Raw genomic sequence first — 20,203 nt, 5'->3', positions numbered from 1 at the left:
CGGGAGATGTTGGGAGCCGGCCGATGCATGGGACTCCACTGCAGATCGGGGGTAGGCGGGGGGAGGTCTGCAGGCCTCAACCATGTCACAAGTCACTGCCCGTGTACCACCATGCTAGTTATCCCCTGAGACACCCAAGAGGAGTCAAGCTCCAAACCTTTCCCATAGCCACTCCTCAGGTCCAGGATCAGGGAAGCTGAGAGAGACTGCTGATGTGTCGCAGCCGCCTCTTACGGAGTCACCGTGACTCACTTTAACAAAGGACCTTCCCACAACCTCTCCGCTGAGGTCAAGAAAAGATTACCTCCAAAAATGATGATGCTGAAGAAGATGCTGGCAGTTTGCCAGCAGAGGGACAGGTATGAGCACTGAAACCCGTTTTTAGCAGGGCTGAAAAGATGGTGTAGTCGTCTGCAAACTCAAACGGGATTCACTGAAGATCAATGAATTGTCATTAAGCCAGCTTCAGTTGGAGAATATTGGCAATTTCATCAGAGCTACTTGGACTTATCGTATTGTATTGGTTTCCTATTGCTGCTATAACAAATTACCACAGTTTGTGGCCTAAAACAACACAAATTTCTTATAATTCCGGAGGTCAGAAGTGCAAAATCAGTCTCACTCACTCAGCTAGACAGTGTCGGTAGGGCCAGTTCCTTCTGGAGGTTCCAAGGGAGAATCTCTTTCCCTGCCTTTTCCAGCTTCTAGAAGCTGCCTGCATTGGCTTATGTTCCCTTTCTCCATCATTAAAGCCAGCAGCATAGCATCTTCCAATGTCTCTGCCCTGACACCATCTTCATTCTGTGGTCCTCCTGCCTCTCTTCTGGGGATCCTTTTGATTACATTGTGCCCATCTGGATAAGGTCATCTCAATATCCTTAATCCCATCTGCAAAGTCCCTTTTGATATGTAAGGTAAATAAGTCCTCATGGGTTTTGAGGATTAGGATGTGCACATCTTTAGGGACCATTATTTCTGTCTACTGCAGTTATGAAATCACATGCCATTTTTGAGGCAAATTCTCTTTTTGCGAACGGAAGCATGATCCAATTCAGGCTACCCTGGTGATTCTGCAATAGGGGTCAGCAAACCTTTCCTGTACAAGGCCAGACAGTGAATATTCCAGGCTTTGTAGGCCATACAGTCTGTCACAGCTCCTCAACTCTGCCACTGTAACCCAAGAGTAGGCATAGATAATACAAAAACAAGTGAGCATGGTGGTTCTGATAAATCTTCATTTACAGAAACAGCCAGATTTGGCCCTTGAGCCATACCCCTACTTTAAATCTGGCCAAAACAAAAGGATTTGGGTCAACCATTAACATTGAAGGTAAGTATGCAGGAAAATTAGACCTTTTGATGAGGAAAATGAAGAGCTAGCAAAAGTGTAATTGGTTTATAGACTGGAAATACAGTATCAGCCAGGCAGATATCTATGGGGCTAGGAGGCGTCTCTATGATACCAGAATGTTAAACCTTAACATCACAGTTTTCCTGCATATAGATGCTAACAACAAAAGAGCCAGCAGGCAAGGGTGTTAGCACCAGGTGTTGGGAAAGAAATCTGTGTCTAGAGGTACAACCAGTGGATAACTCGACAATCTCTATAGATGGATTCCAACAAAGTTGTTTCCTAGAGAAGAGTGAGTGGCTGTGGGCTTATGCAGCAAACGTCCCAAAGACTGTTGCTCCAGCAGAACCAATCATTCATAGTGGAAGCCAAGGAGACGGTAGGTGGACCTGAAATCCATGACAGTGGTTATCAGAAAGAATAGCCAGAGGCTGTCACAGTGAGGACCAAGGTGACTAACCAATATGGCGACCAAGGCCTTGATTGTTAGAGTTGAAGAAAGGAGCTCTTACATTAGTTCATTGTTTAGGTTCAGTAAGAACAAAACTAGTCCTAAGTAATTTTTCTTTTCTTCCAGAAACTTTGTTTTTCTGTTCATTTTACCTAAAAGGAATTCTGCCTTACACACACCCCTTTTTTTCTTTTTTCTACTTCTTCCCTAACTAGTTGATTTTTACATTGCATAGTTAAATTGTATAGCATAATCTATTTCCTGCCTGTGAAGTAAAAAGGAATGCTATGGAAATGGAATGCTTCTTGCAGCCAATTCTTTTATGCATTTTTACCATCTTTTACTTTAATATCTTTAAATATCATAAAGCCCTTTTTTATTCCAGTATAGTTTACAGTATTATAATTTCAAGTGTACATTATAGTGATCCAATAATTCTGTACATTACTCAGTGCTCATCATGATAAGTGTACTCTTTAATCTCCTTCACCTATTTCACCCATCCCCCCAGCCCCTTCCCCTTTGGTAACCATCAGTTTATTCTCTATAGTTCAGGGTCTGTTTCTTGTTTTGTATCTTTTTTGCTTTGTTCATTTGTTTCTTAAATACCATGTATGAGTGAAATCATATGGTATTTATCTATCTCTGACTGACTTATTTCACTTAGCTTTATATCTGTCCATCCATATTGCAAATGGTAAGATTTCATTCTTTTTTATGGCTGAGTATATTCTTGTGTGTGTGTGTGTGTGTGTGTGTGTGTGTGTGTATCACATCTTCATCAGTCAGTGGACACTTGTGCTGCTTCTGTAATTTGGCTATTGTAAATAATGTGACAATAAATATAGGGGTGCATATGTCGTGCATATGTCACTTTGGATTAGTGTTTTTGTATTTTTTTGAGTAATACCCAGTAGTGGAATTACTGGATCATATGATAATAATTTTAATTTTTTGAGAAACCTCCATAATGTTTTCCACAGTGGGTGCACCAGTTTGTTGTTTCTTGTGTTTTTGATTTTAGCCATTGTAACAGGTGTGAGGTGGATCTTGTGGTTTTGATTTGCATTTCCCCGATGATTGATACTGAGCATTTTTTCATGTATCTGTTCACCATATGTATGTCTTCTTTGGAGAAATGTCTATTCGTGTCTTCTGCCCATTTTTAATTGGATTATTGGGTTTTCTTGATATTGAGTTGTAGAAGTTCTTTATATATTTTGGATACTAACCCATTATTATATGCAAATATCTTCTCCCATTCAGTAGGTTGTCTTTAATTTTCTTGATTTTTTGCTATGCAGAAGCTTTTTATTTTGGTGTAGTAGCAATAGTTTACAGTCTTTTATCTCTTGCCTCAGGAGACACATCTAGGAAAAATTGTGCTATAGCAAGTGTCAGAGAAATTACTTCCGATGTTCTCTTCTAGGGTTGTTATGGTTTCAGGTCTCACATTTAGGTCTTTAATCCATTTTGAATTAATTTTGTATATGGTGTAAGTGAGTGGTTCAGTTTTCCTAACACCATTTGTTGAACAGACTTTTTCCCATTGTTTATTCTTTCCTCCTTTGTTGAAGATTAATTGAGCTTATAATCCTGGGTTTATTTCTGGGCTGTCTATTCTGTTCCATTGATCTGTGTGTCTATTTTTGTGCCAGTACCATTCCATTTTGATCACTACAGCTTTGTAGCAGATCTTGAAATCTGGGCTTGTGATACCTCCAGTTTTGTTCTTTTTCAAGATTGCTTTGACTATTTAGGGTCTTCTGTGGTTCTACACAAATTTTAGGATTAATTGTTCTAGCTCTGTGAAAAATGCTGTTGGTATTTTGATAGGGATTGTATTAAATCTATAAATTGCTTTTCATAGCATGGAAATTTTAACAGTATTTCTTCTTCCAGTCCATGAGCATGGAATCTTTTTCCATTTGTTTGTGTCATCTTTAGTTTATTTCATCAGTGTTTTATAGTGTACAACATACAGGTCTTTTACATCCTTGGTTAAGTTGATTCCTAGGTATTTTATTTTTGGTGCAACTATAAATAGGATTGTTTTAATTTCTCTTTTCTGTGACTTCATTATTAGTGTATAGAAATGCAATAAAGGGGCGCCTGGGTGGCTCAGTCGGTTAAGCATCCGACTTCAGGTCATAATCTCACAGTTCATGAGTTCGAGCCCCACATCCAGCTTTGTGCTGACAGCTCAGAGCCTGGAGTCTGCTTTGGATTCTGTGTCTCCTTCTCTCTCTGTCCCTTCCCTACTCATACTCTGTCTCTCTCTGTCTGTCTCTCTCTCTGTCTCAAAAATAAACAAAATTAAAAAGAAATGCAATAGATTTCTGTATATTGATTTTTGTATCCTTTAACCTTCCTGAATTCATTTATCAGTTCTAGTAGTGTTTTTGTGAAGTCTTTATAGGATTTTCTATATATAGTGTCATGTCATCTACAAGTAGTGAAAGTATTCCTTCTTCCTTACCAATTTGGATACCTTTTATTCCTTTTTCTTGTCTGATTGTTGGGGCTAGGATTTCCAGTACTATGTTGAATAAAAGTGGTAAGAGTGGACATCCTTATCTTCTTCCTGACCTTAAGGGAAAAGCTCTCAGTTTCCCCCCATTGAGTATGATGTTTGCTGTAGGTTTTTCATTCATTCATTCATTCATTCAAAGAGAGAGCATGAGCAGGGGAGGGGCAGAGGGACAAGGGGAGAGAATCTTAAGCAGGTTCCATGCCCAGTGCGGAGACCAACGAGGGACTCAATCTCACAACCATAAGATCATGACCTGAGCCAAAATCGGGAATTGGCCACTCGACCGAACAAACCACCCTTCTGTGGGATTTCCATATATGACCTTTATGTTGAGGTATGTTCCCTCTAACCCTACTTCGTTGAAGGGTTTTTTTTTTTATCATGAATGGATGTTTTACCTCGTCAAATGTTTTTTCTCCATCTATTGAAATGATCCTATGGTTTTTATCCTTTTGTTGATGTGATGGATTGCATTGATTGATTTGCGAATATTGAATCCCTCTTGCATCTCAGGAATAAATCTCATATGATTGTAGTGAATGATTTTTTGAATGTATTGCTGGATTCAGTTTGCTAATATTCTGTTGAGAATTTTTGCATCTACATTCATTAGAGGTTTTGGCCCGTATTTTTTTTTTTAATTTTTTTTTTAATGTTTATTTTTTTTGACAGAGACAGAATGCAAGTGGGTTAGGGGCAGAGAGAGAGGGAGACACAGAAGCAGAAGCAGGTTCCAGGCTCTGAGCTGTCAGCACAGAGCCCGACGCGGGGCTCGAACTCACGAGCTGTGAGATCATGACCTGAGCCGAAGTCGGATGCTCAACCGACTGAGCCACCCAGGCGCCCCCCGTATTTTTTATTATAATGTCTTTATGTGATTTTGGTATCAAGGTAATGCTGTCCTCATAGAATGAATTTAGAAGCTTTCCTTACTCTTCTGTTTTTTGGAATAGTTTGAGAAGAATAGATACTAACTGTTCTTTAAATGTTTGGTAGAATTCACTCGTGAAGCCATCTGGTCCTGCACTTTTGTTTGTTGGGAGTTTTTTGATTACCAGCAATGAAACTGAATGAGTAATCAGTTTGTTCATATTTTCTCTTATTCAATTTTGGGAGGTCATATGTTCCTAGGAATTTATCCAGTTCTTCTAGGCTGTTCAGTTTGCTGGCATACAATTTTTCATAATGTTCTCTTGGAATCCTTTGTATTTCTGTGGTATCGGTTATTTCTCCTCTTTCATGTCTGATTTTGTTTGAGTCCTTTTTTTTTTTTTTTTATCAAAATCTTATTGATATTTTCAAAGAACCAGCTCCTGATTTCATTGATCTGTTCTATTGTATGGTTTGTTGTTTGGTTCTATATCATTTTTTTCTGCTCTGATCATTATTCCTTCCTTTCTTCTCTTGGAGTTTGGAGTTTTGTTTGTTCTTTTTCTAGTTCCTTCAGGTGTTAGGCTAGGTTGAGATTTTTCTTCTTAAAGTAGGCTTGTATTGCTAGAAACCTCCTTTTTCGAACAGTTTTTGCTGCATCCCAAAGATCTTGGACCATGGTTTTATTTTCATTTGTCTCCATGTATTTTTTTAATTTCCTCTTGGATTTCTTGCTTGACCCATTCATTGTTTAGTATCATGTTATTTAACTTCCATGTATTTGTGCTTCTTCCAGATTTTTTCTTGTGGTTGATTTCTAGTTTCATAGTGTTGTGGTCAGAAAAGATGCCTGGTATGACTTTGAACTTTCTGAATTTGTTGAGACTTGGTTTGTGGCCTAATATGTGACCTATTCTGGAGAATGTTCCATGTGCACTTTGAGAAGAATATGTGTTCTGTTTTAAGATGGAATGCTCTGAATATATCTTGTTAAATCCATCTGGTCCAGTTTCCTTGTTGATTTTTTGTTGGAGTGATCTGTCCATTGATTTAAGTGGGATGTTGAAGTCCCCTACTATTATTGTACTACTATCAATTACTTTATTATTTACTGCTTTATGTATTTGCTCCCATGTCCATATTGGATGCATAAATATAATTGTTATATCCTCTTCGATTGTTCCCTTTACGGTTATCTTAAAATCTATTTTGTCCGATGTAAGTATTGCTAATTCAGCTTTGTTTTCATATCCATTTGCATGATAAATGCTTCCTTTTTTTTTTTTTTTCATGTTTTTTGTTTGTTTTTGAGAGAGAGGGAGAGACAATCTGAAGCAGGCTCCAGGCTCTGAGCTGTCAGCACAGAGCCTGATGCAGGGCTTGAACTCACAAACTGCAAGATTATGACCAGAGCTGATGTTGAATGCCCAACCGACTGAGCCACCCAGGTGCCCCAACATAAAGCCTTTTAAAAAACAGTTTAGAGTCTATGTGGAAGACTCCACACTTATAGCTAAATAAGTTCTCTGCTTACTGTCAATGTTTATACAATAGTGTTTACTTAAAAATTAGCAAAGTCATGATCAGTGTGCATTTGTGATTGAATGTGTTCTTGTCCTATGACCTAAATGGAACAAATTTCTTCAGGGAATATTTCAAAAGGCATTTGTACAAAACTAGCCTGCAAAAAATTGAGGTTTGATTGGTACACTTAGTCTGTTTGTGCCAATGTATCATGTGGAGTTACTTTTCTTTCCCTCTTCCTGCATTGTTAGCACACATCTTTCCCATTGTGTTTATATAATTTCGAACATTGGGAAAAAAATGTGTGTTCACTTCCTCTATTCTAGCTCCTGGAGATGCACAAAAAAAGTTACTGTTTTCAAGAGGCTCACAACTAGGGAGACCCAAACAGAAAATTATCTGACAAAGTGATAAACACAGTGACCATAAATTAGCTGGAGAGTATTTTTAGTTGCAAACCACAGCCCCTAACTCTGGTAAACCTAAGCAGAAAGGGAGTTTTCACGTGTCAGCAGGTAGCTCACTGACTCCGAGAGACGAAGAAAGCCAGACTGGAGTCTTTGAAGCCAGGAATGATGCTCAACCTCACTGCACCCTGGTGCTGGGACCCCTCCACTGCTACCTCTGGAGAATAGCTGTGCCTGCCACAACTGCCATCCCCATCGCCGGGACAGATTTCGAACAAAACAGGAGGTGCCCCACAGAGCTGAAACCTAGATTTCTGGGAGGGTGAGCTGCTCGTGTCTCCCAGGAGCATGAGGACACCGGTTCCGGGAGTACTAGACAAAGTGCAGTCGGTGCTGCCGCCCGTATGGCCTGCCGCTGCAGACACCATCGCTAGGGGTGCTGCTGATGGGAACAGAGCAAATAGGAAAAATCCCTTCTGCATCCCACCTTGTAGCTACAATTCTCTTCCTGCAGGCACTTCCAGGCTCTGAGCATCTCACTCAACAGCTAAAATGAACAAATGAAGATATTTTATATAATTTCATCACTAAATGGAAGTCAAGAATGTACTGACCCCAAGATAATGTGACACAAAAAAATCCGGAAGATAAGGAAGGGTCAGAGCTTGGGGTGACTTCTGAAACCAGAGGACTTGGACCTTTGTTGGTAATACAAGATGCCAAAGCCCAGGACAGGAGGCCCTCTGATAAACCTGGACCCAACAGTGTACAAGTAAATGAAGAATAAACCCCATCACGCAGAAGGAGTCAACAAGGCAACGTGTCGGTCTCTAACCTGACACTAGGTCAAGGGGAGGACTCTCCCTGCAGAATTGGTAAACCACACGTTGGTCCTTGTGCAGAATTGCAGTCTGAAGTCACACCGACTATAGGGTTTGAAGCCCTTAGTGGAGAATTTAATTCAAACTGGTTCTGGGTAATGCCCCCAAATGACAGGCAGAAGCTTTCCCAGTTTTGTTTAGGAGAGCTCAGATTCCACTCAGCCCTCCAAGAATATCCACAGATAAAATGACCAGCTTACAGTCAAAATTCACAAGGCATACAAGGAAATGAAGCATCATGAATAAGAGCCAGCAGAAACCTCATACTGAAACCTTACTAGTAACCAGAGAGAGATTAATAATTCATACTCATCAGTTTGACAAAAAGGGTTTTCAGTTGGCATCACCTAGTGTATGCATGTAAACATGTGCATACTCCCCATACCTACATTATATCCTAAAGAAACTCTTACACATGTATCTCAGGAGTAATATACCAGAATGTTCCTAGCAGTATTATTCATAACGGGAGGGGGAGGGAACCATAGAAAAAAACCCTACCGACCAACATTAAAATGGATACACTGTTGGGGCACGTGGGTGGCTCAGGTCATGATCTCACTGTTTGTGGGCTCAAGGCCCACATCGGGCCCTGTATGTCTCTCTCTCTGCCCCTCCCCTGCTCGTACTGTTTCTCTCTCAAAATTAATGAAACATTAAAATAATTTTTTTAAAATAAAAATTTTTAAAAATTTTAAAAAATGGATACACTGTGTCATTTATACACTGCCACACTACAGAACGGTGAGAAAGAACCAGCCTCACTATGTGCATCAACATGCATGAATCTCAAAAATAAAACTGAACAAAAGCAATAGAAGAATACGTCAAGTATGAGTGAGGCCATTTACATAAAAAGTACACCTTGTTTAAGGATACATACCAAGTAGTAAAACTAAAATGAAAGGCAGGAGGATATAATTATCACAAAATTCAGGATAGTAGTTATTTGGGAAAGGAGGTATAATCAAAGTGGGTTCACAAAACGGGGGTTCTGCTGGAGCTGGTAATACCCTTCTTTAAAAGGTACATTTCACATACTTCTGTGTGATAGCTTTCATAAGAAATAAGGAATAATCCTTCCTTCTCCAGCCCATGGCACCTACTGTCAGAGTGATGTGCTGTTCACATTTTCAATGCCAGCTTCTTTGGCCATCAAACAAAAGGGGCCAGAATTTTTCAGCAGTTCGTTAGGGGTGCCATACTCTACAATCTTCCCGTTGTCTAGGACCATTATCCTGAAACAAAGGAGAAAGAAAGGTCTTAGCAGCATCTCAAATCTTGGCATTTGTAAGAACAACTAGTACTAAGTTGTGGTATATTCATTCATAAAAGGTGATAAAGCAGTGAGAATGAGTGAACTATAGCTGTCTGTGTTAGTCTGGGTGGATTCCAGAGATAATGCCAAAGAATCAAGTGGAAGAATATATACAGTATAAGTCCATTTACATAAGTTTTTGTTTTTTTGTTTTTGTTTGTTTTTTAAGATATACATTGTTGGAGGGAGACTATTCTCCAAACAGGTCCCAAGATTATGGACATTACCCCCATTTTAAACGTAAGATGTCAGAGTTGGAAGAAGCAGAAAACTTCTAGTTATTGTATGGAGGCAGCTGCTGAGACCCAGTTGAACTGAGAAAATCTGTGGTTAATATCTGCCTCTCATGGCTTGGGCCTCCACCTCCCACACTCAGTTAATTTACTATTGCCTATTATACCCTCAGGACTGTTCCCTTAACGCCCTGTTGGCTTTTATTAGCGTGATGTAGAATTTTGGACCCATTACTTGAACTCTTAGAATCTTTGGCTGGAAGATATCTTACGGCTAATGTGCTTAGTTTTTTCAAGGCTCAGTTGTGTCTGTCCAGCTCTGTCACTCACACTCACTTGTCACTGTCCATGATGGTGTGGAGCCTATGAGCAATGGTGATAGTCGTGCAATGGGAGAACTCCTTTTGGATGGTTGTCTGGATAAGGTGATCGGTCTCTATATCCACCGCAGCAGTGGCCTCATCCATGATCAGAATCTTGGATTTCCGAAGCAGAGCCCTGGCCAGGCACAGCAGCTGCCTCTGCCCTATGCTGTAGCCAATGGAACAAACCAAGCATTAGCTCCTCAGGACCAAGGCAAAACGTGGGATGGGTGTGCGTGCACATACACGTGCACTTTTCATGTTCCGGATCAGGCTTTCAGAACCCCTACTCCTAGATTCCTCCAGGATGAATACCTAACAGAAGAGGCGAACACCATGTTTTCCTAACTTTCTCCATTAGAAGACCTACCACAGGTACTTAATTTTAAAATTCATATTTCTGGGTCCCACTCTTCTCAAGCAGAATGGGGAGGAGCCTAGAAACATGTATTTTTAATAAGCACCCCAGGCAATCTCCATGTTTGATGAGTTTGGAAAACCCTAGCCCAGGAATAGCTCTTTGCATCACTACAGTAATAGCCCAGCACCTCAACAGTAATTCCAAAATAACTCAGGATGCCACCAAGTTCAGTGCAGCAATATTTGACCTGGCACTGTGAATATCGGGTGACACTGCATCAGAATGCCCCAATGGCGTTTCTTAGTGGCCTTAGCAAACCCATTCATTATTTTAATGTGTAATTCTAGTCTCAAGGCTAATTATTTGTTCAAGGCCTTCTGCCTTGATTAGAGACATAGCTCTCTAATGAACGTGATGTCTTGGTGTGAGATGCAATGTATGTGGAATTCGAATATGCTAGTAAAATGCAAATCGCTTTAATTTGCTAAAAGCCAGTAATGAAGGCTGGACCTCTTACTTACATAAAGAAGCTTTGGGAAATGATGTGGAGGAAATATTCAGGAATTCGCTAATTGCTCTTTCCTGCTGTGGCCATTAGGGAACGTATTAAACAGAGGGCGGCTAGACTAGAGTTCTGTAATCTCTGTAAGAAAATTTCTGCAGGAGATGAGAAGTCACCCAAGATGAACTTCCAGTTTTTCTCTGTAATGTAAGAACAGAGACACTGTAAAACCGTACTTCAGTTGTACCAAACTCCTGCCTGGCTCAGTCGGGCTTCACAGTAATAGGCTGTTACCGAGGCCCCAGTCTGGTGTTCAGCTGCTATCTCTCCTTCCAAATGATTGATCTCCCATCACGCACCAGAGAAATGTTAAGTTTCAGCCCTCAACCCTGGTCTGAAAGCAAGGCCCTGATAATGCCGGATAGGTGTCTCCCAGCAAGGATAGAGAAGGATGGGAGGATTTTTGTTCTCACAAACCAGACGTGTCAAGGCCCGTGTCACATCTTGCCAGAGGGACCCACACGGCCCACATGTCTGCGTATCCACTATATGACATTACTTTATACACGATCAATGCATATTTGTGGACTGAATAATCTTTTCCATAGGCCTAAAAATCTACTTAAGTCCTGCCAGTTCCTAGATCTGTTGCTGATGGTTAACAAACTTGGTGCCATTCTATACCAAAGCTTACAAGTATTCCCTGGGGCTACACACCGAAGTCACCTAGGCCCTGACTCAACTGGTCTGGGGTGCAGCCTGGACATTGGAATTAAAAAAAAATGTTCCCAGGCGATTCTAGTGTGTAGCCTAGTTAGGAATCAATACTCTTAGGCAGTGCTTCTTAAGCTGTAATGTACACACAAATCCCTTGGAATCTTGCTAAAATGTAGATTCTGATTAGTAAGTAGGGTTGAGTCAGAGTGTGCATTTGTAACAAGTTTCCAAGAGAAACCAGAGCTGCTGGGCCTCCCTTCAGTTCTGAGCTTCATCTGCTAACGTTCCACGCCCTACCTACCACTGGGACTGGAGCAATCCTATGATACCACGGACTACCTAGCCCAAGGAACAAAGGAGTGGATCCCCTTCACTTCCTCCCAGTGCCTGTGGGTTATGAAACATTACCTAAGGTTGTCACCAGCCTCTGTCACTTTGTGGGACAATCCAAGTTGCAGGCCAGCCACAAAGGATTTGAGGTGAGCCAGCTCCAGGGCCTTCCAAATCTCCTCATCTGAGTGGTTGTTAAAAGGATCTAGATTCATCCTCAGGCTTCCAGAGAACAGGATGGGATCCTGCAAGTCAAGGGTGAGGGGGCTATTGAAGGTAATGACAAAAAAGGGTCTAGCAGGGTTTTTTTTTGTTTTGTTTTGTTTTTTGTGGCCAGGAGAAAGTAGCGAGGACTGGCCTGAGGTGCAAAGCTGGTTAGTGGTCAAGCTTTTGCAAAGTTTCCTCACGGAAGACTAAAGGGGCTGCCAGAGGATTAAAAGGAGTTCTTGGTTTTTTCATTTTAAGATTCATTTATGGATTTCCATGAAAACTCATGGTAAGGAGGTGGAAGGGTCAGGGGTGGTCAGGGGAAGGGACAGTACAGAAGAATTTATTAAGCTGCAGAAAAGATTCAAACTGAGCTAACACCAGACAAACCAAAACCACCCCCCAGAGACTTGGCTAGAAGAGCAGAGGAAGAATGGTTCTAATAAGGACCCATATATCACCACCCCTACCACCCCGGCCCCCCCCCAACCCCCGCCTAAACCTCCAAGAGAGGCCTTATTTGGCAGGGTCCAGAGAGGAAGCCAAAGAGAAGCCTTTTTTTGCTGATGCACTAAGCGTTCCACTTGCTGGCAAAAACCTGCAGCAAATTCCCTCCCCTATCTTTTAACCATATCTAATGGGGAGTATAAAGCTTAATGGTTTCAAGCTTCAGCGGCAAAACTGCTAATGTTGATTGCAAAGGTCTTGCGAACCTAGGATGGGCTACAGAAATGCTAAATAATCATCCGCTCTATTTGACTGCTGTTGTGTTGCTGCCACCTAGTGGTTAGATTTTGGCAGTGACATAAGTATATTGCCACAAAATGCAAAAGTTATTTTTGTCAGTTCTGGAAACCATGTGTCCTAGGGTATCCTGGGTAGAATGCAGAAATGAGACTGCTAACTGAATATACATCAAGAAGATGCATATGTTTCCTGCAGAAAAATCTGTCCCCTGCTGCACGTGCAAAGTTCTAGACCTCACCTGGGGGATGATGGTCAGTTTCTCTCGGAGGTCATGGAGCCCAATGGAAGCAATATCTACCCCATCAATGATGATCTGGCCACCTGCAGCCTCTAGGATTCTGAAGAGGGCATTTGTCAAGGTTGACTTCCCAGCTCCTGTCCTGCCGACAACACCAACCTGTAAATACAGTTCCTTTGTACATTAGTTTGCCGTGTACTTCTTTGGGGGAAAAATGTTTAGCCTGGGACATTCTGGGCACTGACTAGCTACTTCATCTCTAAGGTGTTCAACTGATATTGATTTTTGGTGGGGGAAAAAGGGCCCATATGTCAGAAAAAAGATTCCTTCTCATTCTACCTTCTCAACTGTTGGTTGCTCAGAACTGTAATGACCATTGGAAATGTACACATCAACAGCTGTTGTAATTATAAGACATTATAGGGTTTAAAAATAAATCTTTGTTTAGAAGTGAGGAAAATGGAAGGGTCAGGCCTAGCATCAGTTGAGAACCTCAGCATCCTTACCTAGACTTTTTTTTTTTTTCTTTTACATTTTTACATCAGACCCCAAGTCCTCATAGAGAAGGCGCAGGACTTTGCAGACCAGAGAACTAAGTCATTATCTCTGCAGAGACCACCTCCACATTGCTGTTCTCACCAGTTCCTTCCCAAGGCTGGGTGCTTTCTATCATGCCCTTACAGGAAAGGAGCTACATCAGCAACAGAAGATGATGCTGGCAGGGAGGCAGGGCAGGGCTCAGCAGAAAACTCTTACAGCCCCAGTAAGTCTGTTTGATCCCTTGTTGACATCTTGCCCTCTGGGGGAGGAGAGGGTGTGTCCTTATACCTCCCTTGGGCAGAAGTGTCCTGACCCTATCCCTCCACCCCAATGATGAAAGCAGAGTCTGGCTGCTCTCCCCCTCCAACTGTGTTCTGATCACAAGGACTCACACTCAGGCCTTTCTTCAAGCTCCACCTACCTTCTCCATACTCTTAATGTCACAGGTGATCCCTTTCAGTATGAGATCCAGCTCAGGCCGGTACCGTAGTTGGTAGTTGTTAAACTGGATCTCCCCTTTGCTGGGCCAACCTGGGGGAGGTCTCTTATCAGTCACCCAGGGTGCCTGGCAAAGAGACAGGAAGGGAAGTGCTTTACATGGTGGCAATTCACTGAATGGTACCCATAGGACTCCTATCACAGAGCAGAAGGATAGCAGTATCCCAGCCACCTGTGGGCATCTGCAATGATGAGACTGCAACTCCCAGAAGTTTCCAATTAAAGAACCCCCATCCCTCAAGGTTTCTCTGTGGAGCTACGGAATGAAGACACCTTTTAACTTAGTGCATTCCAAGACCTGACTTCCCCCCAAACCATTTCCTATCTAAGTTTTAAGAAATTGGGTTGAGTTAGAGCACAGTGAGTTGTAGGAGAAACTTTATGATTCCATATGAAATCTCTAGACAGGGTAAAGATACTCTTTTGAAGGAAACTTTTTTTTTTTTGGCTTGTTCATGGGTTCTTCTAATTTCTCCTTACCTCGTTTTCCACTTTGATGTACTCATTTATTCGTTCAACAGCCACAATGTTGGTCTCTACTTCTGACGTCATCCTCACTAACCAGTTCAGGGTTTGTGTGATCTACAGAAAATCATCTCAGGCTCAGAAACCAACTCAATTTGTCAAACCATAAGGTCAGTCCAGTAACTCTGGTGAACAACAGAGTCCTTTTGGGTGCTCTGCCATGATCACATTGGGCCTATATTAACTCCTAATGAACACAGCACCATACAGAACCAGCTGGTAGCTATGTAAACCTCCTGCATATTAGTTACAAAAGATGGCCAAGTGACTCATCAAATGAACATTTAGTGAATATTTATTACTGTGACAGACATAGTCTTGGGCACCAGGAAATAATGTCTAACATGTATCCCCTAGTCATGCTGGGGATGCATATCATTTTATTGGACTCTTGATTACAATTTCTTGATTAGAATTAACTATTCTGTGATTTAAGAAAAACAAACATAGAAAAAGACAGTCAAAAGACTTTCTGGTTACTACTACATTTTGGAAAAGAAACTCGTTTATTCTCTTTTGACTAGAATCAAGCAAAGAGGCAAAGAGATAGGGACTATTAGGTTGCTTCATATCAAACTGCTTTCTTAACTGCCAAAGGCAACAAAGTTTTTGTCCGTTTTTCCAGATGACACTGGTACCTGCTTAGAAAGGGTAAGGAGCATGTCCATAGACTACACAATTAGTAAGAGATAGAGCCAGGGTTTGAAACTTAGTCTTCCCTACTCCCTTCTAGATCTAGAAAGGAATCAAGAGCACAAACTCCATGGTAGACTCTAGACTCGATTTAAGAATAACTGCATTAATTTAACCAAACTCCCAACCTTAAGACTCACATTAAGTGCATTGGACAGAACAAAGCCCGCAGTGTCTCCACTTAGTGTATCTCTATAAATAACCATCATCATAGATGCAAAGAAGACAATCAGGTTCCCAATCAGCTCCAGACGGACTGCAAGCCACCTGTAGGGCAACAGAACCAGAGAGAAAGGTGTCACTGATCTTCACCTCCTTACCCTAACCAGGAACCTACGTGTTCATGGAACACTCTCAGAGGGATTGAGTTGGTAGGGCTGCGTTCTCATGAGATGCCTCAATTTGACTATACCATGTGTTCCTAAAATCTTTTAAATTAGATTTTAGAAAATAAATTGCATCTTAAAGGTACTAGAGGAGCTTGCTAACCTAAGGGAATTCTATGATTCAGTGTCTCCCATACTTGACAAATCATAAGAACCATCTGAGGTAATAGTTAAAAGTACACAAAATTCATGCCAAAAAAAAAAAAAATCCTGGACTTTAACCCCCAGGAGATTCTGGTTCAGAGAGCCTAGGGTGGACTTCAGGAATCCATATTTTTAAGTAAACTCTACCCCCAATGTGGGGCTCAAACTCATGACACCAAGATCAAGGGTCATGCTCTACTGACTAAGCCCACCAGGCACTCCAGGAATCTGTATTTTTTCTTTTTGTTTGTTTCTTTAGAGAAAGAAAGAAAAAATCTTTTTTTTTTTAATGTTTATTTTGAGAGAGACAGAGTGTGTGTGTGTGTGTGTGTGTGTGTGTGTGTGTGTGTGAGTTGGGGAGGGACAGAGAGAGGGACAGAATCCCAAGCAGGCTCTGCTCTGTTAAAGCAGACCCTGACACATGATCCATGAAATCATGACCTGAACCAAAATCAAGAGTCAGACGCTCAACTGACTGAGCCACCCAGGCACCCCAGGAATTTATATATTTTTTTTTTAATTTTTTTTTCAAAGTTTATTTATTTTTGGGACAGAGAGAGACAGAGCATGAACGGGGGAAGGGCAGAGAGAGAGGGAGACACAGAATCGGAAACAGGCTCCAGGCTCTGAGCCATCAGCCCAGAGCCCGACGCGGGGCTCGAACTCACGGACCGCAAGATCGTGACCTGGCTGAAGTCGGACGCTTAACCGACTGCGCCACCCAGGCGCCCCAGGAATTTATATTTTTAATAAATGTTCTAAGTGATTTCTTTTGATTAGGCAGGGCAATAGAGAAAAGGGATTAGGCAATGCCATAGAGAATCCATCTGTAAGTGAAGAAAGTCAGCAGCACACGAAGGTTCAACGTACCCTGATTTCATGATTTTAAAAAGGGAAAGAAGCTGGAGGTGGAGGTGCAAGTGGATCACAGGGTGAGATGTTGGAACTTTATGGAGAACTGAATAATGTGTAGACATCATTCATAAAATTTGACTTTCCCAAAGAAAATGAATTTAAGTTTGCACCAATAATTCTAGCACATGTACAAATAAAAAGATACATATTTTACAACGGCGTCTAAATAGGATTGACTCACATGCCAATGTTCTTCTTGGAAAGTATCTAAGAAATAAAGTCTCTTTACAATCAGAGTCCTGACCGCTCCATGTTCCAGGTAATACTGAACATCATTAGCCTGCCCTTAACAGGTCAAGATAATGTGGAAGCCACTCAGGAACGGTCACTTCCTGAAAAAGACCTCCAAGGACATATCCCTTCTTGCCAGGGTCTAGTGATGCTGCAGAAATGAAGGACGCTCACCCTACTCAGGATTCACCTCCTTGGATAAGAGCTTTCCAGGTCTGTCATCACTGGTTTTACCTAAACATTCCATAGTCTCCTCCCTCCAATCTCGGCTTCTTTTGCCACCCTACAAGCACACACTGCCCATGGAGAATCTCACATCTGCTCTCAGGGAAGCCAACTACACATTCCCAGTTCACCCAGCACTGCTTAAGTAGCTGGGATACCGAATGCTTATCGATGTCATTGGACTTCCACCATAGTCCTATGATATAGGTTGTGTTCTAGCTGCTGTAAAACAAACCAAAAATGAGATTTTCCTTAGGTCAAGGCATTTTACCCAACTTGGTAAATAGAGTGGGCACAAGCATCCAGTCTCTGACTCCAAACTTCATACTTTCTTCTACTTACACAACAAGTATGTTTGGGCACAGTGAAATTCACATCACTGGCTACACCTGCCCTCCCATAGCTAAGGTCAAACATACATAACCCTAAAGCATATATTTGGGTAAATACCCAGGGGCAGCCTCACCTGTTGGAGACAATCCAAGAGAAGACACATTTCTGGTTGGTGTCAATCCCCACCTCATTATGTTTTAGAAATCGCTGCTGATGCTCAAAGGCACGGATGACAGACAAACCTGACACAGTCTCACTGAAGTGAGAGTAGATTGGGGACCTGGTGACAGAGTCCAGACGTTTCAGCTGGCGGGAAGTAGCCACATAAAACATCTGGACCCCAAAAGTAAACAGTCAGTCACAATCACATTGCATATGCAATATCTCTTCCTCTGTGGCTGTGACCCAGCATTCTTCACCTTGATGGCCACAGCCCATATCTGAACAGGACAGAAGACTCTAGGCTCACCTCTGGCTAGGAGAATGAGGAGAGAGGCCTGGGAAGACATTGGTGGGGAACAGAGGAGGATGAAAGTGAGGAGACTATACCACTTGAGGAATTTAGTCAGCCTGACCCATATTCTCCCAAAGAATCTGCATATATTGTCCAAGCAACAGTTTTTGTAGTAGCTGGAAAAACTGTCTCCAAAGGGATTTTGTAAATTACAGCTGGGACTCTAGGGGTGTGGAAAGTGGAGATGGGCAGAAAATGGCCAGAGAAAGGTAGCCTGAGGATTAGATAAAAATTGAATAGTTAGGCAAGTGACCAAACTGTGCTTCAATGGTGTATGAAGGTAGTTCTGGAAATATGTGGAACGTTGAGGGTCTAAGAACTAGAACTGTATGTGCAGACAGACCTTGAGACACAAGGCTGAAGGATGAGATTTAGTGGAATGCAGTTCTGCGGTGCTACTGGAGTCTGTGAGGATTTGTTGAGACCAGGAAAGAGCTGGTCATTTGAGAGTCTGGACCCAAAACGTTTTACCTAGAAGTTTCCTCAAATATCCTTCTTCTTACTGTTGGCTTATCATTAATGGCTGAGAGGTTGTTATTGGGATAGCAATGTACCTGAGGAACTTAACACAAATACCAGGGGTTGTCACCTTACCAAGAGCCACAAGGCTGCACTTAACTGCAAGTTTTTCAGAATTGTTTTCCCAACATAAACATTTCATCCCAACGAATTCTCTCCACAGCTTGCCTCCCCTCATCACTTTTTAATATGGGCGTGGAGTCCCCTCCACTTGCTTCACTTGGCTTTCAAGCTATCTGTTCCCTCAAGAATATATTGGCATTGAGTCTAAGGCATCCATAGACACCCAGGTGAAACTAGAATTGCCCTGAAGTGAATAGAGATCTAGCTTCTGCCAAGAGACATCTCCCAGAAGATAAGCCTAAGCCAATCAAGGAAGCAGCCATAGAACAACTCTTCTAGAAGCAACCCATCACCTATCCATTACGGGGGATCTTACAGAACTTACAGACTGTCAAGAGCCAACCTCAAAGTAGTCTTAGGTCCAAACATAAATCTGCCCCGTGTAAATCTTTAGTTGAGGGTTGGGGAAGGGCAGCAGCTAAAGTGAGATCTGCTGTGAACCACACACCAGTTGGTGCTGACACTCTATCTCCAGACAGTGGCCTCTGGACTCCTCAGTATGTCAATATAGGACTAAGTGACAAAGATGCTAGAGAGGACTGAATGACTAGCAATAAACAAAAGAGAAGATTCTCAGGAGGGAGACTGGGCTTTTGTAAGTAGAGAGGAAAGGACACTAGGTCTTTTTGAACCTACCTGCACAAATGTGTAAATGATGCCAAGGGGAATGATGATGGTGATAAAGATGGGAGTGGCCATGCAGATCATGACAAGGGTGCTGATGATTCCCAGGAAGCACAGTATCCAGCTTCGCAGGGACAAGGGGAGGGTGTCATCCACCGTGGAGATATCCTAGGAACACATAAATTAGAAGAATGCTGTGCAAATAGGTTACTAGGACATCTTCCATCTTCCTGACTCCAGCAGGGGAATTGTTGGATTCTGGGTTCCCAGTGAGTCCTTCATTTAATCATTTCATGGTATTCATTTGCAATACACTTTTCTGCTCATCCCAATAACCAATATCACTTCTGTAATTTCTTCATCTTTCTAAATCCTTCCAAACAGATATGGCAGTCACCCTTCACTTTTTTCAACAGACTTGGTAAAGGTTTTCACTCTTCTCAGTGAAATTCTCACTTGTCAAATTTATTAAACCATTCATAATCATTGTAAGCTAATAGAGACTTACAGGTAAATCCTCCTCTAACTGAGCCAATTCAATTTAATTTAACTTTACACAGGTCCTAATTCCATTCAGTACCTAGAATAGAACCTGGCACATAACAAGCATTCCTTCTGTTTGAAGCCTCCAGTCAACAAGCCTTGTCATCGACCCTTGACTGAAGAACCATCATCTATCTACCTGGCAAGCTGTTTTCTCTGCTGAGCAGAGAGCTTCATGGGAGAGGGAGGTGGAGGTCAAATGTGACACTCGCCTGGCCAGTGTTCTTTTTTTTTTTTTTTTAATGTTTATTTATTTTTGGGACAGAGAGAGACAGAGCTTGAACGGGGGAGGGGCAGAGAGAGAGGGAGACACAGAATCAGAAACAGGCTCCAGGCTCTGAGCCATCAGTCCAGAGCC

At 41.9% G+C, this 20,203-nt stretch overlaps 1 protein-coding gene across 2 annotated transcripts in view; it reads right to left on the bottom strand.

The window, feature by feature from the left end:
• Positions 1 to 8,690: 8,690 nt before the first annotated feature.
• ABCC2 (ATP binding cassette subfamily C member 2) overlaps positions 8,691 to 20,203 on the bottom strand; it is a 65,197-nt gene continuing 53,684 nt past the window's right edge. The window contains exons 24-32 of one of the 2 annotated variants that reach the window (XM_043597233.1): positions 19,315 to 19,470; positions 17,656 to 17,855; positions 15,429 to 15,555; positions 14,551 to 14,652; positions 13,994 to 14,137; positions 13,033 to 13,191; positions 11,919 to 12,085; positions 9,905 to 10,099; positions 8,691 to 9,255 (exon numbers count right to left, since the gene is read on the bottom strand). In XM_043597233.1, the coding sequence (XP_043453168.1) occupies positions 9,126 to 9,255; positions 9,905 to 10,099; positions 11,919 to 12,085; positions 13,033 to 13,191; positions 13,994 to 14,137; positions 14,551 to 14,652; positions 15,429 to 15,555; positions 17,656 to 17,855; positions 19,315 to 19,470 (1,380 nt within the window). In that variant the 3' untranslated portion in view covers positions 8,691 to 9,125. Of the gene's footprint in view, positions 9,256 to 9,898; positions 10,100 to 11,918; positions 12,086 to 13,032; positions 13,192 to 13,993; positions 14,138 to 14,550; positions 14,653 to 15,428; positions 15,556 to 17,655; positions 17,856 to 19,314; positions 19,471 to 20,203 lie in introns of both variants that reach the window. The other variant, XM_043597234.1, reaches the window with a different exon arrangement.

The sequence above is a fragment of the Prionailurus bengalensis genome, chromosome D2 (genome assembly GCF_016509475.1).
Source record: "Prionailurus bengalensis isolate Pbe53 chromosome D2, Fcat_Pben_1.1_paternal_pri, whole genome shotgun sequence".
NCBI classification, from domain to species: domain Eukaryota; kingdom Metazoa; phylum Chordata; class Mammalia; order Carnivora; family Felidae; genus Prionailurus; species Prionailurus bengalensis.
Note: the sequence above shows the minus strand (reverse complement) of the source record. Positions and strands in the feature narration are given on the sequence as shown.